The 18,760-nt window shown below is 43.6% G+C and overlaps 1 protein-coding gene across 1 annotated transcript in view; it reads right to left on the bottom strand.

Moving 5' to 3' along the window:
• LOC121922711 (phospholipid phosphatase 3-like) overlaps nucleotides 1–15,485 on the bottom strand; it is a 40,557-nt gene extending 25,072 nt beyond the window's left edge. Inside the window, exon 1 of the mRNA XM_042452434.1 lies at nucleotides 14,893–15,485. Within this exon, the coding sequence (XP_042308368.1) occupies nucleotides 14,893–15,085 (193 nt within the window). The 5' untranslated portion in view covers nucleotides 15,086–15,485. The remainder of the gene's footprint in view (nucleotides 1–14,892) is intronic.
• Between the last annotated feature and the right edge of the window lie 3,275 nt (nucleotides 15,486–18,760).

The following is an 18,760-nucleotide window of genomic DNA, read 5'->3' as shown; positions in this document are numbered from 1 at the left end:
AAGCAGGATCCCAAATGTGAAATTTCTTTTTTGCTGAGGTTTCTCCCTTGCTTCCACATGCTCTAACTCATCGCCACCACTGTCCTAAAAGCTGCTGGTTCCCCTTGTCTTTCTTGCATGTCAATAGTTTGACTGTAGGCCCCCCTGCCACCCCCTTTCCCTCACCACCATCCTGGATCTTTCCATGCTCCCAGGGGGGCATACCACCCACTTTGGAAATCACTGTTCTAGTGCCTCACAACAAGCCCCAAGATTCCACATGATGTTGCCTTGGCACTTAAAGAGGAATTTTATTGTTTTGTTAACTGCTCTCCAGTCAGCCTTGACTCATGGTGTCCCTTTGAATGAGACATCTCTATTCCTCCCTATCCACAGCTGTTCTGCTGAGGTCCTGCAGGCTCAGGCCTGTGGTCTCCCTGATTGATTCTAGCCATATAACATGTGGTCTCCCTCTCTTTCTACTTCCTTTTACCTTCTCTAGAATTATTGTCTTTTTAAATGATTCAGGCCTTCTCATGATGTGGCCAAAGTACAACAGTCTCAATTTGGTCACCCTGGCTTCCAGAGAGATTTCAAGCTTGATCTATTCTAGGGCCCATCTGTTTGTCTTTTTGACCATCCTCAGCACTCTTCTCTAGCACATCTTAAATGAGTTGATTTGTTTTCTCTCGGCTTTCTTCACTGTCCAGCTTTCACATCCAGGCATGGTGATGGGGTATACAATGGCTTGGATGATTTTAACTTTAGTGCTCCTTCATGGTTAACCTTCCCATTCTTATTCTTCTTATTTCTTGACTGCAGTCTCCATTCCAATCAGTGTTTGATCATAGGTATGGAAAGTTTTTAATTATTGCGATGTCTTCCTTATCTAGGTGAAATTTGTGTAGATCTTCTGAGGTCATTATTTATGTTTTGTCTGCACAAATGCTTCTTTGCACAATGTGTAACATATGGCAATAGGCACTTCACAGAGAATAGGACAATTGAAGGCTATTAGCATCAATGGCTAAAACAGAACCTCGATGTTAAGAGGCATTCTTCCTCTTAATTCAAGTTGCTAGAGGAGGCTGTGGAAGAGGCAGTGCTGCTTTTATGCCTTGCTAGCGCGTTTCTCAAAGGCATCGGGAGGCCACAGATGGGTGCTGAACAATGTCAAAAAGGCTTCAATATGAGGCTCTCCATGGTATAACAGCTTCTTGACTCTGTGTGCTTTCCAGAGGGACTATTCCTTTATGAAACATAAAACCAACATGCCTATTTTCAACTGACATATGTTAGGAGAGTGCAAGTATCATTTTCTATCTCTGTGATGTTTATGAAGGATCTATTCCAAATTCCTAGCTGGTACACAAGAGACACCAGCACAGTTAATAATTTTAGAACAAATGAAGTCCATGTTTTATATTGGGCCTTGGGACAGGGGGCCTTTAGGGAAACACTGGCACTGAGCCACTTTGTGGTCCAAGATGGTGCAAGGCATTTAAAATAGCCTTGGAAGCCATTAAGTGAGGTGTATGGTGCCATTGGCCCAAAAGTCCATACAAAGGAAGGCTGGAAAGAAAGACTGAAAGCACTGAGAAAAAGAGAAGACAAATCAAATATGATGAGAAGACATTAAGGAGAAAAGGAGGGACTTTTGAGAGGAGAAAAATTGCATAAGCTATTTTCCTGATGGAAGAGAAGTCCCAGTGTATTGCTGCTGCTGCTACTGCTGTGGCAAATAAAAAAGACCCAAGGCAAAAGAGTGGCAATACTAAAACACAGAGACTGGAAGGAGGGGGTAACACCAAAAAATGGCTTTGCTTAGCTCTAGAAGTTTTTGATAGGCTTATGTTCAAGCACAGAATAGCTTATATGTATGAGTAACACATAGGGTTACCCTACTGAAAGCTGAAAAGAGCTCCTGTATCTTTAATGGGTATGCAGAAGATGAAATTTCAGCAGGCATTGCTTGTCATGCAAACTGGTAACAAGCAACATATGTTGAAATTCTCTCCTCCTTTACATTAACAGCCATTAAAAATACAGGAACCCTCTTGGGTTTTTAATATGGCAAGTCACAGAGTCTACACAGAATAATCACATGGACATTAAACCACTGAACATGATGGATCCTACCCCTTGGGTTGGAACTGTCTCCCAGTTCTAAAACCAACCATCTTGCTTTGCCTTGTGGCATAACCCACTTTTGTTGATGATACCCTTCAAGCTGAACAATTAAAGCTGCTTAAGCTGCCTCTCAGACAGAAAGACACTCAAGGTAAGGGTGGCCACATAAATGTCATTCCAGAAGAGGAAATGCATCAACTCCCTTCCCTGCAAAGAGGATAAAAGAGGACAAAATTGTGTAACATTTTACATATGAAATGTTCTCATTAGAAGACAGAATGACTAAACAGAGGCTATCATACTTTGAATGCATCATGAGACAACATGAGTCACTGGAAAAGACAATAATGCTGGGAATATTTGGATGAGTGGGCAAAGAGGAAGACCAGAAAACAGATGGTCATAGTCAAGAAAGCCATGGCCCTGAGTTTGCAAGACTTGAGCAGAGGTTCAGCTAGTTGTTATGGGATTATGTTTGCCTCCAACTGCTACTTTTAAATGCTGCAGGTCATCTTAATGGTTATTGGCCTTCATTTTGTTATTGTGGTTTATTTATGCCGTTTGACTTTATGATTTGTATTTTCTTCCTTTTTAGGGAATTTGGAAAGCCATTTTGTCCTAATAGGGGACCTATAAATACTTTAAACAAATAAATATCCACAGGCTGCCTGAGGACAGTGGTAATCAACATGCTGACCACTTCGAATGTAAAGAGGCCAGCAAGGCCAGTTGTGAGTGTCAAAATGCAACCAGTGACCATGATAAACTCCATCCCGCCCCACACATATTTGCTACTTCTCTCTTAGATAGACTGTGTTGAGTCTTTAATTAAGTAATCCACAGAGTCTGTGTATTGTATCTGAAAATGTATTTCGCTGGAAGAGAGTGATAGCGCAGATCTCATCTTGAGACTTTGACAGATTGCCCTTTCTGTGATTGTTCGGAAAGCTATTGTATTCCATTCCTGCCCCCACCATGTCAATAAGGGACTGAGTCCCATGACTTTCAAGTGTTGTGTATCAGCTTTCAACTTAGAAAAAAGAGAGGATAAAAGAGATGAAGATAGGAAAGGTATGCCTATGATGTGGACTGTATATGCAGCAAGTCCCCAGAAGTGCAGAAAGCCAGGATGTTGGTGTATTGGGGCCCAGATTCACCTTCTTGCAAACCTCTCTAATAATTTTTAAAGGGTCCTAGTCCTAATGGCTATAAATATATGATTTATATATTACCTGGGCAAGTCTCAGAAGCTAGATGGATAACCTGAGTAAGATTTCCAGAGGCCAGGAATCTCTATTGCATTTATTTTGACTGCCATCCTTATTAAAACCACAATTACTACATTTATAGCCTTCTTTCCTTCATCTGAGAGCCAGCGTGGTGCAGTGGTTTCAGTACAGGAGTATGACTTTGGAGACCAGGTTTCGATTCCCAGCTTGGCCATGAAATCCAATGGGTAACCTTGGGCAAGTTACATTCTCTCACCCTCAGGGGAAGGCAGTGGCAAATCTACTCTGAACAAATCTTGCCAAGAAAACCCCATGACAGGTTTGCCTTAGGGTCACCATAAGTCAAAAATGACTTGAAGACACAACAAGAACAATTGGATTCCTTCAAATCCAGCTAGTAAACACAGCCTCCTCCCTCTGCAATTTTATTCTCACCACAATGCTGTGAAGAGAGTGAGTGTTCGAATGCTACCTAGTGAGCCTGTTCCCACTTGCGATTTACAACGCTTTAAAATACACCGGTATCAGTTAAATCAATTCAAAATAACTCACCATTTTGGGGCTGTCAATCAAAGCAACGTCATCATAACGTCACTTTTAAATTTCACGGTTTGTTATAAAAGAACCAATGAGGAGGCGCTTAAAGTGCCTATGAGTCCTGCAATTATTCGTGGGGAAGGATGGTTGAGGGAGAGAAAACTGCCCAAAGCACTTTTGCTGCCTTGGAAGAAAGACCCCAGGCTGGGGGAGGCTTCTGGCAAAGTGAATTTGGGGAGCCCAAGCTGTTTCCAGAGAAACTATGGGGATGGGTTTTGCAGGGACAGGCATCCCCTCTTCATGTCTCCCAAGACAGCCAGGGAGAATCCCTTCAGAGAGCCCAGAGATCAATGGGAGAGGCCTTCTGGCAAAGCGAATTGGGGAGCCCAAGCTGTTTCCAGAGAGAACTATGGGGAGGGTTTTGCAGGACGCATCCCTTTCAGTCTCCAAGACAGCCAGGAGATCCTTCAGAGAGCAGAGATCAATGGGAGAGCTTTGGCAAAGCGACGCATTTGGGGAGGTTTCCAGAGAAACTATGGGGATGGGTTTTGCAGGACAGCATCCCCTCTTCATGTCTCCCAAGACAGCCAGGGAGAATCCCTTCAGAGAGCCCAGAGATCAATGGGAGAGGCTTCTGGCAAAGCGAATTTGGGGAGCCCAAGCTGTTTCCAGAGAAACTATGGGGATGGGTTTTGCAGGACAGCATCCAGGGACATAGCCAAGGGGGGGGGGTTCTGGGGGTCCGGACCTCCCCTTCCATTAGAAAAATGAATGGTGTGTGCTGCTGCGCCGCCGCACTCAAGCCCCATTATAATGATGGCACTTAGTCTGGACCCCCCCCTTCCTAAAATCCTAGCTACGTCCCTGCAGCATCCCCTCTTCATGTCTCCCAAGACAGCCAGGGAGAATCCCTTCAGAGAGCCCAGAAATCAATGAAGGAGGCTGCTGGAAAAGCAGGGAGGGAGCACTCTTCCCAAAGATTCTCTTTCCATCTTTCCAGGGTTGGAGGAGAAGGCAGATTCCGTTTGAGAAAGAAAGGCTCTATTTCTCTCCCCCCCCCATTGATCAGAGGCCTTCCCTGCCTGGGCGAGATCAGATGTCTCCTCGCGAGGAGGCTTCCCTTCCCTGCCTGGGCGAGATCAGTGCCCAAGTGGGCAGGGAATGCCTCTTTGAGAGGAGGCTTTCCTTCCTGCCTCTCCTCCGTTAGAAATGGGCTCTCCCCACACAGAGGGGAGGTTGCAATCCACCGGGGGAAGCCTTGTAGTCCTTTGGCAGATGCAGGCGCTTGAGCAGCCGGGACTTCAGGTGCTTAAAGCGCTGAAGAGATTAAGTGCCTGTAAACCATTAAAATAAAAAAAAATCCTTATCTCTTATTGAAAGACCACAGCGGACAAAAAAAGGGGTGAGGGAAGCAAAAATGGCGACAGCCATGACGGATGGGGACAGAAAGGGCAACTCCCCCAAGGCCAGCCCCATCGCACTCCGCTCCTCCCATCCAGCTAACCTGATTTCAAAGGCTGTCGTTCCTATTTAAATGCTTCGGTTCCTATCCCGATTCAAGGGAAAAATGTAGGTTCGACCCTTCTATTTTTTTAACCCGCGTTAAATGACGAAAACATGAATCAAATTTATAAACCGCTGTACGATTCGATTTCTAGTGGGGAAGATTGTGGGTTGCTCTAGAACTGTTCTAGATTTAATTCGGTTTCTAATAGGAAAGATGTACCTTGGATTCAATTTGTAACATGGAGTATAAGCAAGTGAGAACACCCCCTGTGATGCCTTACAATCAAGCAGAGATGTGAACCTAGGTTTTCTTGGTCTTAGCTCAAAACTCTTTATTTAATAACTATATCACACCATACAGCTTTCTTGATTAGCAGAAAAATCTCATAAGATAGTAAAAACTGAATAATTGCAGTACAAAACCTCACTACAAAATGAGTGAAACATTCACATCTTCCTATGCATAACTTACACTGGAAACAGCATTTAGATTTTATTCGCACATAGGTGCAGATATCATCTTGGTCTACACTTCCTTCCTCATACTTCCAGTTTAGTATTACAATTGCTGGCAAAAGCTGGCACTTGGATGTAGCATTACAGTAATCTGAGCCCACTTTGTTTTACGGTACATTGCCAGAAGAGACCGCACCTTGCACCTTCCTCTGGAAAATAGTCCTTTGTTCTCCCAAGCCTTCAACCCCACCGACCAACTCTTCTTAACTTTCTCTGCAATGATCATTTTTAGTTCTTGTTAAATGTATTAGTGACCTAGAACACACTTCCTGGAATCAATGTCCATATTTTTACAAAGCCAGTAGGTAATGTGACGAAGTAGACACTGGAGCCAGCACAGTCTGAGTATTGGACTAGGGCTTGGGGAGACTATAGTTTGACTCCCAATCCAGCCATGGAAACCCAGCACATAATCTTGGGCATGTCCCATGCTCCTGGCTGCAGAGAAAGGCAATGGAAAACCCACTCTGAATAAATTTTAATAAGAAAACCCTGTAATAGATTTGATTTAGTATTGCCATAAACTGGAAATTATTTGAAGGTACATAACAAAGCAAGATAGTGTAATGCAGTTGCTTGCATATTGGGCTGGTAAGATGGGTCATTCAGATATCTTTTTTTTAGTGCACCAATGCAAACAATATCACTCACACATTCCGGGTTTGTTATCCACACTATGGAACCACATATATGCCCATCTCTGCAAATTTGATTGCTCACACATGCAAGTATTGGAATAAAGATGGAGTTGATGATGCAAATGCATTTGGAACACATTCAAAGCATGCAGCGTTTTATCCTGGGTCTGTTCGGGTCTGTTCACATCAGTCATTCACACTAATGGCGATGTGAATCTTTTTTTAAAACTAAGGGGGAAAAAACAATATTGATAACCCCAGATTAAGTGGATTTTTTTGGCATTAATCATTAATTAATTAAACATTAATCATATGCATTTGGGATGCGTGTGAACAAAATTCAACCCAGATTCATCTTGGATTATGTTCACAGTGTAAATAACCCCTAGGTTCTAGTTCTCCATTGAGACAAAAAACTTCCTGCATGTCTGGGATGTTTCCTTGTACTTCTCCAATGGCTATTATCTTTCCTCTAAGCCCCTTCCCATGAGGAATAGCTGCTGTGTTTCAGTTCACCCACTTTGGCCAAAAGCCTCCATACCCTCTCTTGTGTGGCTTTATGCTACCTGCCACCAGGATCTTTACATCAATCTAGCTGTCAGTATCAGAAGTGTATAAGGTACTTTGATCATTACAACCATTAGCTTGTAATTTGGAAGTCACCTATTTCCCCTTTGTTATTTGATGTTGTGTTAGTCTGTGTAGTTTCTTAGTCTGTGTAGTTGGTAGAAGTACTTTTGATGCATATCTTTTTTCGGATTTTAGTGGTTTGAACATTGGAGTCACTGGACTCTGGAGAGCAGGGTGAAAATCCCACTGGGGTGACCTTGGGCAAGTCACAGTCTCTCAGCCTCAGAGGATGGCAATGCCAACATCTTCCCAAAGAAACTTGCCAAGAAAGCACTGTGATAGAGTTACCATAAGTCAAAAATGGAGGTACACAACAACAAATGTTTTATATATTAACATTTATGTGCTAATAAATATTTATTTTTTAAAAGGTGACATTAAGGTGTAGCACTGATGATTCTCAACTCATATATTCCCTACAATGGTGAACAAACAGTAGATGTGGTTTACAAAGGGAAACAAAGATTATATGATTATTTACAATCTCGGGATGTTAAATAAATTATATATGACTCATCACTACCATTCAGCACTTAAATATTTGGTTAAAGGCTCTATTAAAATCAACATAGTTAAGTACAAATCTAATTACTAAATGGGCATATGATGTGAGCTGGAAGGCACTTTTGCCTCCTCTGGACTTCAAGTGGCCCACACTGGTGTGTTTCGGTGCAACTGGAGATGACATTTTGAGAAACCAAGTCATTTCTGGGGCATGTCTCAATTTATTTATTTATTTATTTATTCATTCATTCATTCTGTTTCAGGATGGGAGCCAGAATAATGTTCAATGTTAAAAAAGAAAAATCATTTTTGGGGGTGGTGTCTGGGAGAGGCACAGACAAATCTTTTTGTCCATCTTGCCACTCGTGGTCCTTTAAACTGGAGATGGCTGAGATTCGAACCAAGGATTTTCTGCACCAGAGAATGTATTCCATAACTGAGGCCCATTCTCCACCTTCCTTTAGAAAAAGTATGGCAAGATTTGAAACTGGTATTCTGGGAATCTGACACAGGTTCTCACCCACTCACAGCTAAACACTGCCAAGCCAGATAATTCACAATTCACTTGTGTGTGTGTGAGTTTTTGTAGCCAAAAGTGTTTATGCATGAACCAAAAGTTACTATTTCTTTAGATGCTGAGAAGGCCTTTGGAAAAATTTACTGGCCATATATGTTCACTGCATTTGTTAATTTTAGGTTTCCTGAATTATTTCTAACTGGATAAAAAAATTTATACTCCGCACCAAGGGTGTGGGTTATGACCAATGGCCTTTTCTCATTTTTCTCTCCCACTGAAACAGGACACAAGGCAGGGATATCTACTATCTTCATTAATATTTAATCTTTGTTTGAAAGCCTTAGCGTGCACTGTTAGCCAAAATCCCATGATTTGTGCATGCTGGTTTAAAATTGAAAGAAGTCTTTTTTGTTGATGATATTTTGTTGCTTATTGTTAAACAACAGCCAGTGGCATACTGTACTAGTATATTTCGCATCTAGTGTGGACTTTATTTTAATATTGCCCCCCTTCAACAGCCTTTCTGGGTCTGGCGAGGTGCTAGCTAGAATCATAGAATCCTAGAGAATAAAGAGACCACAAGGGCCATCCAGTCCAACCCCTGCCATGCAGGAACTCTCAATCAAAGCACAGATGACCATCCAGCCTCTGTTTAAAGACCTCTAAGGAAAGAGACTCCACTAACTCCGGGGAAGGAGTGTGTTCCACTATCGAACAGCCATTACTGTCAGGAAGTTCCTCCTAATGTTGAGGTGGAATCTCTTTTCCTGGGGCTTGTATCCATAGGTCCTAATCTCTGGAGCAGCAAAAAGACAAGCTTGCTCCCTCCTCAATGTGACATCCCTTCAAATATTTAAACAGGGCTATCACCTTTTAATTTTCTCTTCTTCAGGCTAAACACCCCCAGCTCCCTATGTCATTCCTCATAGGGCATGGATTCAAGACCCTTCACTATTTTAGTCACTCTCCTTTGGACACGCTCTAGTTTTTCAACATCATTTTTGAATTGTGGTGCCCAGAACTGGACACAGGATTCCAGGTGGGGCCTGACCAAAGCAGAATAGAGTGGCACTATTACTTCCCTTGATCTAGACACCATATTTCTATTGATGCAGCTTAAAATTGCATTGGCCTTTTTAGCTGCCACATCACACTGTTGTGGTCTACTTGGACTCCTAGATCCCTTTCACATGTAGTCTCATTTAGCCAAGTTGTCCCCCATCCTATATCTGTGCATTTCATTTTTCCGTCCTAAGTGCAGTACCTTACATTTGTCCATACTGAATTTCATTTTGTTAGCTTTGGCCTAGCTTTCTAGTCTTTTCAGGTCATTTTGAATTTTGATCCCACCCTCTGGCTAGTTGGCAATTTACTTTTCCGCTTGACTAGCAAACCTGCCAGACCCAAAAGGCAGCCCCTTTCCACCAATGGCTGATGGTGTGGTGGGCTCCTGCTGCCAGAATGCCTTTTTCCTGCTTGGCTAGTAGTCTTGCCAGACCTGGAATGAGTTTTTGTGTGGCAGCAGCTGTTGGATGGTGGAAGTGCCCTGGCTGGCAGAGGAGGGAGGCCAGGGAGATGTTGGGATGGATGGGAGTGATTGACCCACTGGATGATCACCCCCTCTTAGTGTCATCCAGTACACCCTCCCAGTGACACCCCTAGCCATAGCAGTTGAGCCTAGCCTTAATGCAATTAATAATTTTGGTAAAATATCCATTTATTCAATTAATTGGTATAAGTCAGAAATACTACTAGAAGGAGACAAGACAGATTCCAGTGTATTTAAAGCATGATAGTTTCAATGTTGCCCAAATTCTATTACATATCTGGGTATAATCATTTCTAGTGATATATCTTAGAGATGATTAAACTTCATCATCAAAGGCTTTCAAGCGGGCTCTGAAGTATTTTCCTAGAAAGATCCTATTGATGTGAATGGGTATCAAAATGGTACCACATGTTTTGCTTCTTGCATTCTTGCAAAATACAGGCATAATCCAGGGTCCAAAATTCTGCCACATATTACAGAAGCACAAGATTAGATGATGGGCAGAAAATTCAGGATCAAAGAAATATCACCTTTTTATTCTCCTCACTCTAACTCTTAAGGGTAGAAAGACCACACTGAAAAGTTAAAAATGTAAAAGCCATAAATATTCACAGGTTATAACAGAGAAATATCAGAAGTGAGAGAATGTGAACAGGCTTCCTAGTAATCTGGGGATGGTACGTACATGTCTTTTTTGTCTTCCAGATGAATAAAATGGACCACAAAATAAGACAATTTTGTTTAATTTGCATAACCAGGTTGCAGAATCCAGATTTTCATGGTACTGAATTCTGACTACTGCTCTGTAAGCACAGAGTAAGTTGTTGTTTATGTCTTTGTGGTGTCCACATGGCCCTGGTCAAAGTTAACAGCAAGGGAAGGAATCATAATGAGTGGTTTTGTGGCCAATGGAGAACAGACCATCTATATGGCTTTGTTCCAATGTTTGGGAAATTTCTTTCTTTGAACCACAAATCCCAGAATCCCCTACCCGGTATGGCCACAAAAGTTAAAATAAATAAATAAATAAATAAAAAATCAACTCTCTCATTCACTGAGATGGAGCCACATTGCAGATGTAGGAACATGATTTACAGCTTGCACTACTGTGGCTCTGGACAATATTGAGCCTTCTGAATTTATGGACTTGAACTTGGCTATTATGAATTCAAAGATATAGCTATGTTAGTCTGTAGAATTAGTCTGTAGAAAGATCTTGTAGCACCTTTGAGACTAACTGAAAGAAAGAAATTGGCTATGATGAATTCACCTCTTGTCACGAACTCACTATGTATCCTCAGGCCAGAGGCAGGAATCATGTGGCCTTCCAGATGTCATTGGACTGTAACTCCCAACAGCCCTAGCCACCAGGAGCCAATGGTGTGGAATGCTAGGAGCTGCAGTTTAACAACATCTAGAAGGCTCCATGAATTCCATCTTACCTTGCAATCCACTCTCTTAGGGTTTGTCTACATGCCCTTAGAATTCCCCACAGCCTCACTGCATCCTGTTTACATAACCCTGAATTGGGCACGGACTGTCTTCATGACGTCTGCACCCAATTGGGTCTTTCCTCCCCTTAACCCAAATTTAAAAATCTTATCTTTTACTCTAGGTTTTTAGCTCTCTCTGCACCAACATGAGGCCTCCTTACCATGAGGTGCTTACAAGCTGCCAGGCAATGAACCCCCTCCACTGTGGGTACTCTGAGGTCAGAACGAGGTGCCCAGTATCAATAACATGGCTGGGCACCTTGTGACATCAGTGGTGGTGCCAGGCAATGAGCAGGGATTGCGTGGGAAGACAGCAGCCACTGTCACTGCAGAGAGAGCACAGGCGACAGTGTTGATGGTGTCTGGATTTGTCACCAGAATATGCCAGCAGAAATTCCACCCAGCTTGTAGTTTCTATAGCTCCATGATGGGGATGCTATCTCTGACCTACCTTACTAGACTGTTGCAGGAGTTACCGAAACACAAGAAATGTGGTAGAATTCAAAGACATAGCTGTGTTAGTCTGCAGAATCAGTATGTGGAGAGATCTTGTAGTACCGCTGAGATTAACTGAAAGAAATAAATTGACAGCATGAGCTTTCCTAGAGTTGAATCTACTTCCTCAGATGCGTGCTGCCAACTTCTTTCTTTCAGTTCGTCTCAAAGGTGCTACATACCAGAGATGGGGAAACTTTTTGAAACTCGCTAGATAAAAAGCCGTGAAGCCGATTGCTTTACAGACAGGTGTCCCCTGTGGACACAGCCTTCCTTGAATCAGTGGAAACCAGTATCATTGTAGGGGCAAGGGTGATTCAAAACAGCTCTTTCCTTTTGTCCCAGACATTTCTTTTCTCTTTCACTCTCCCTTTGTTTTTTCTTGGGCAATGTTACAGCACACAGTGCAGCAGACCATTTAATTTTTGTACTCTTTTTTAAAAAATGATGCACAAACATAAACAATGATGTGTTTTGTGACAAATAGATGACTTAAAATCCTTATCAGATTTCACTCAAAGCTCGAGTATGTTTGCAGTGTGAGGAGAAACTTCCCAGCACTGTCTTAGCACTAATGTTTTTAAAAACACAAGCCTCTAGCTCCCAGGGCAGCAAAACAGAGAGGACTAAGGGGAAAGTAGACAGCATCCAGCAATGTTAGGAAGAAGAGGTTCAGCACAGAACTGGGAAAATTGAACTTTGGGGATTATGTGGGCCCTTGGTATCTGCTGGAGTTTGGTCCCAGGACCCTCCATGGATGCCAAAATCCACGGATGCTCAAATCCTATTAAGTACAATAGCATAGTAAATGGTGACCTTTGTATAAAATGGCAAAATCAAGGTTTACTTTTTTGGAATTTATTATTTTTAAAAATATTTTCAAACCGTGGATGGTTAAATCTGTGGATATGGAGGGCAGACTGTATAACTCCCAGAATCCTCAGTTGGCACGTGGGTGGGCATGTTGGATGGGGGACTCAGGGAACTGTATTCAGAAAAATAACTTTTCCAAGCTCTGGTTCAGCGTCAGTCCTGCTGACTTAACTCCTATAGCTGCTGTTTCCAATTCTACTGCTTTTGACTTCACATCTGTCCCCAATATCCAAACACTTCCCTTCCCTGCTGTGCTCAGCACCACCCTGTCCTTCTCTTCACCTCCATTCCAAGTTGTTTCCTGTTGGTTGGAACACTATTTGTGTGTGTATTTCTGTGTGTGTGTGGGATTTAAAGAGACAGGAACTTGACTTTTCAGGCTGTGCTTGATTCAAACTTGGATTCCCCTCCCTTTATCCCAGCACCTTTAGCACAATTCTGCCCTGATTTTTCCCTTAACTCCCTTACAGATTAATATTCAGCGCCATCATCCAAATAGCCAGGACTTTGTGAAGCACCAACTCTAGCACTGGGGCATGGCATATAACTTCTTGAGCAACTTATCTTTAACAACAACAATAACAACGCAACAGGTTTCTACCCCTTAGGGTTTGAGAAAACATGGCTAGTGCCCTAGGAAATGCCAAAAGTGGTTGCCAGATTATATTTCTATGGTTAGGGCTTGAATGTCAAGACTCTGACCTTGGCCCTTGATGAGAACCTGATGTTTTCAGTCAGAGGGAGCTCAAACAGATCTTATTGTATGAAGGGAGGTATTGTTCCTGGGAAATGGCTCCACAACATTTCATTCAACCCAGATCCTAGGACTGATTATCTCAATAGGTCTCATGCAGGAGGGGCTTCTGAATGGATTAAGCCATCTCCCTCCAAATCTGTTTAGCTGCCTCAAAAGTAGACCAGAATCCACTGTTTGTAAGTACAGCAGAACCAAATCTTGTCTGGCTGAAGCATGGCTTTTATTTAAATGATGCTCAATTCTTTTAAACCGTGGTGTTATAAGGTTGATTTTAAGTCGGTTGATAGTATCCTGCCCCAAAGCAAGATTGAAATGCTGTAATAAATACAATGAAAATGATGGTGTTATTGCAGGATGCCCACCCCCTTGATTTCTTAGTAGTGCCAACACAGGACAGGGTTGGAGTGAAGCCTTTGCTGGAAGAACTAGCAAACACCCTCCATTACAATAATACTTCCAAGCAAACACTCTTCACTACAATAATTCTTGTGAGCAAATATGCTCTGCTGCAAACACTTTCTGTTACAATCAGCCTTGCAAGCAAACACCCTCCACTGCAATGATCCTTGTGAACAAACACCCTCCATTACAAACACTTTCCATTACAATATCCTTGCAAGAAACACCCTCTTCTACAATCATCCTTGTGAACTAACATCCTCAGGTACAGTCTTCTTTAAATCGTCTTTATGGCCTTTATGGTCACTGCTAAGTCTTTAGCTGCTTTTTCAACAGCAACCTCTGGCAAAGAAGCAAAAAGCATCCTGCAAGAGGATGGAAGTGAACTACCAGAGCTTGGAGAACATGCTTTTTTGGGCTCCAGCTCCCAGAAGCACCATCAGCAGAGCCACTGGCCCTTTTGGCTGTGGGATTCTACCTGTAATGTTTCTACGCTCCAAACTACACTCTGCTATAAGGGCAATAAATTGACTTGCAGAGAAGTCAGTTTTCAACATGGATAACTGAGCAGGTTTAATTTAAAGAGACCCGACATCTTGGCATGCCTGCCTGGAAAATGAGGCATATTTACTTTTATCGATACGGTTCAGTGCTAGACACTTAAATGATCAGGTAGCTTAAAAAGGTACATTAAAAACGTTTTTTAAAACTTCAAACAAACTCAAAGAAGCTGTGAGCTGCAACACAAACACTACACATTAAGCAACTGCAAAGTTACCAATTAGGTGGATCGGAGTTACTCAATCTAGGCCTGGATTCAGGCTTTCAGCCAGAGAAGCCTAATCAGTTTGCAGAGCAGATTCCTGCTTTCTACCAGGCCAGAGAAATACAGCCACAATGACATGAACACAAATGGCCACAGAGCCAAGTTACCCAAGGTTATACTCATCCACTGTAGTAAGTTGGCCCATTCCCTGCATTGCTAAGGGGAGAATTTTACTACTTCCTTGATGCTGCACATTCCTTGTCGCATAACCATCTTTCCCTCCCCACTTGAGATGGCAAAATGTAACTATCTGTCTTATGCCATGGGTGATGTCGGTGCATGCCAGTATTGAGCAATGCCATGCTCCTACTCACCCAAAAGTAGGCACACGATATCCACAACTAGCAAGGTCTTCCTGGGCAGGACTCTTGGAGGGGCAAAGTCTCCAGGCTCAGGCCGAGTCCTCGAGCTTCGCACAGCCACCTGGACATGCCCTGGGTCTTTGGACCAGTGCAGAGGTGGCGGCAGTGGCTGCTGTCGGAGGAGCTCACAGTGTTCTTTTTGCATGATCTTTTCAGGCCAGCCTGTTCCTCCTGCCGCACCACAGGATCAGATGGGATCCAGCTCTTTAACCCTTGCAAGCTGAATCCAGGGCCTTCCTTCCTTCTCCAGATGGGGCTGAGATGAAATGGGACCCAATCACCAACTCCTGGCAGGAGAACCAAAAACCAAAGGGAAGGAAGTCTCCAGTCTTCTAGTCCCTGGTGTGGGTCACAGGAGGAGGCGAAATCCAGACTTTGAGCTCTGGGGTGTGGCACATGTTGGCTCCAGTTTGGCAGGGTCCTGGAGTGGCGATCCCTCTGGATTCCAGATCACTTGGGGATCAGAGAGGAAGAGAGCTGGCAGCCTGGTGAGGAATGGAAAGAAACAAACTCACTGACTTTTCCCATCATGGTAAACCTCGGAGACCCACAGAAGGGGCAGAACAAGGGCAAAGGGCAACCTCTGTGACCATGTGGGCATTTTGCCCAGAAGCAACTGCTTCACATGACAGACATTGGTCATTGTATTATACTGTATTGCATTATATTGTTTTGAGCTGGTCACTGGCTGTAATAAATTTCATATTCCTTACAGACATGTGGGAACCTGTGAGGGTCCATGCCCAGGCAGAGAGCCAACCCAACAACAACTCCACCACCATCCATCTCACCCAGGCACAAAGGCAACCTCTCCCTCTGCAAGGGTGACCAGATGCCCTCACCGCCAAGGAGGTCAAGACGCCACTGAAATCGAGGACCTTCCAGGTTAAAGGGAGGACACGACCCAAGAAAAGCACCAAAACACTCACAGACAGGGTGACCAGGCGCCCTCCTTTTTGAAGGCATGTCTTTGATTTCAACCTCCAGGAGGAATGTCAAAATGTCCTCCATTTGGAGGAGCAGGAAGTGCTATTTCTAGGAGTGTTTGGCACTTTTCTTGGGTCCTTTCTTGAAGGTGCCTTGTTGTCCTTGGTGGTTGGGACATCTGGTCACCCAAGGGACAAAGCATTGCCAAATGGAGGACAATCAAGGAAAAAAAGGGAGGACATGACCCAAGAAAAGCTCCATACGCTCACAGACAAGGTGATCAGACATCCCCAAGACATGTCCTACATCTCAACCTTCTGTCCAGGAGGGATGTCAAAATGTCCTCCTCTTGGAGCAGGACCCAGAAGCACACTTTTAAAAACATTTCTACGAGTGTTTGGAAGTTTCTTTTAGGTCAGGTCCTCTCTTTTCCATAAATATTTGGTAGTGCTGCCTTGTCCTCCTTGGTGGGGCTGGGACATCTGATCGCTCTAGGGATAAGGCACCTACAAATGGAGGACCTTCCAGGAAAAGGGAGGACATGACCCCAAGAAAGCTCCTAGACAGGGCCTTGCAGTCCTGCTCAAATGCTTGACCCTGGTCAAAAGGGAGGGAATCTTTGGAATCCCTCCTGGGCAGGAGGTCGAAATGGAGGACGGGTCCTCCAAATGGAGGACCTTCCAGGAAAAGGGAGGACACAACCCAAGAAAAGCTCATAGGCAGGGCTACACAGTTCTTTTCAAATGCTAGGCTAAATGCGAGACATTTTTGGAATCCCCTCTGGGCAGAAGGTGGCAATGAAGGGCGGGTCCTCCAAATGGAGGACCTTCCAGCAAAAAAGGGAGGACACGACCCCAAGAAAAGCTCTTAGACAGGGCAACTTAGTCCTGCTCAAACGCTGGTCAAAATGGAGGACATTTTTAGAATCCCTGTTGGAGAGGAGGTATAAATGGAGGGCAGGTCCGAGGAAAAAAAGGAGGACACGGCCCCAAGCAAAGCTCCAAATACTCCTATAGACAAGCTGTGGAAAGCTGCTCAGCCCTGCTGAAAAGTTGGGAGGACTTTTTTGGGGGGGGCACCCCTCCTGGGCAGAAGGTGGGGATGGAGGACGGGTCCGGGAAAAGGAGGACGTGGAGGTGGTGGGGTGTCATCCTGGCTCCCTTCCCCATCTCAAGCAGGGGCTCTGGGACAGAGCCTCCCTGCGATCCCTTCCCCTTGCCTTGCCTTGCCTTGCCTTGCCTTTCTTTCTATCCCAGAGGGACCTGCAGCACAGCTCCGGATCGGAGGCAACTTCTGGGTTGTCTCCCTCTGGCTTCCCAAGCCCAGCTGGGCTCAGTCCTGGACTCTCTCTCGCCTCCTCCTTCCTTTCCTGGCGGCTCCGCCTTTCCCTTAGCCTCCCAAGCAAGCAAGCAAGTCCAAGCCAAGCTGCCTCCACCAGGCAAGGCAGCCTGCAGCAGGGCTCCTCGGTGGGTTGGGCTGCTGCTGCCGCCACACTGCAGGAATAATCCGCTTCGACCCCGCTTTAACCGCCCTGGCACCAGGGCTCCCAATCAAGCAGTTAAACAAAAAGGCCGAAAAATACAAGAGAATACAAATAATGCAAGATAAAAAAGGAGTTAAATCAGGGTCTACCAAATCCATAGAGAACAGGGTTTGGAAGGGAGGAGGTGTCTTTAATACAAGCATATATATGAAGTATATATATATATATATATATACACACACACACACACACACACACACACACACAATAAAAGCACATATAATAGAAGCGCATATATATATATATATATATAATAAAAGCCCATCTGATACAAGCATATATATGAAGCATATTATATATAGAGATATATATTACAAGTATATATAATACAAGCATATATAATGCAATCATATTTATTAATCGTGTGTGTGTGTATATATATATATATATATATGAAGGAAGAACTTGAATAAACTGAATAAACTGACTTGTTGATTCTGGATGTATTAATAAAAGTCCAAAAGAAGAAGAAGAAGAAGGAAGACAATGAACAAAGTTAAACAACTATTGAAGGGTGAAACAAAATATTACTCTTGTAATATTGTTGCATATATGAAATTACAATAAAAACAATTATGTTCAAAAAAGCAGAGCCAAATTGGATTCTAGTTGATTTCCAGATATACTGAAATATCAACAAAAGTTCCTGAATTAGAAGAAGAAGAAACCCATAGAAGCAAAGGGATTCATTTCCATGTTGACTCAACAGGACTAACCAATACGATTCAGTCCCAGACTGTAGAATCGTAGTGAAAAGTATCTCTACTCTGGTCCAAAACACACTGCAGAAATAATCCAGTTTGAAACTGCTTTAACTGCACACGCTCCATGCTAGGGAATTGTGGGAACTGTAGTTTATTGAGCACCAGAACTATCTGATAGAGAGCTACAAAACTACAATTTCCAGAATTCCATTGCATGGAACTAAGGCATTTAAAGCAGTCTCAGACTGGATTATTTCTGCAGGGTGAATGTAGCACACCCAGCTGGAAACTATAGCTCCCACAACTCTTGGGAGGCAGGAGGAGGAGGAGGAGGAGGAGGAGGAGGAAGAGGGACAGATTGTTCAGTTGGCATCTTTTGTCCTCTCCTTTCCACTCTTCCCTGGGTCCCTGAGATTGGATCCAGGTCTTTGACCTTTACAAGGCTGCAAGCAGGATCCAGAGCTTTACTTCCCCAGGGCAAGCAGAGATCCAACCACCAGTTTCTGACACATGGGATCAATCCACCAATGCCTGGCAGGAAAGAAGTTGGAAAAGAAAAATCTCCAATCTTCTAGTCAACCAATTCCCAAACTTTGTTCCTCCAACTCCCAAAAGCCCCAGCCAGCTTGGCCAACGGTCAGGATTT

The sequence above is a fragment of the Sceloporus undulatus genome, chromosome 2, assembly GCF_019175285.1.
Source record: "Sceloporus undulatus isolate JIND9_A2432 ecotype Alabama chromosome 2, SceUnd_v1.1, whole genome shotgun sequence".
Classification (NCBI taxonomy): Eukaryota; Metazoa; Chordata; class Lepidosauria; order Squamata; family Phrynosomatidae; genus Sceloporus; species Sceloporus undulatus.
The sequence above is the reverse complement of the archived record's forward strand: the minus strand, read 5'-3'. Positions and strand labels throughout refer to the sequence as shown.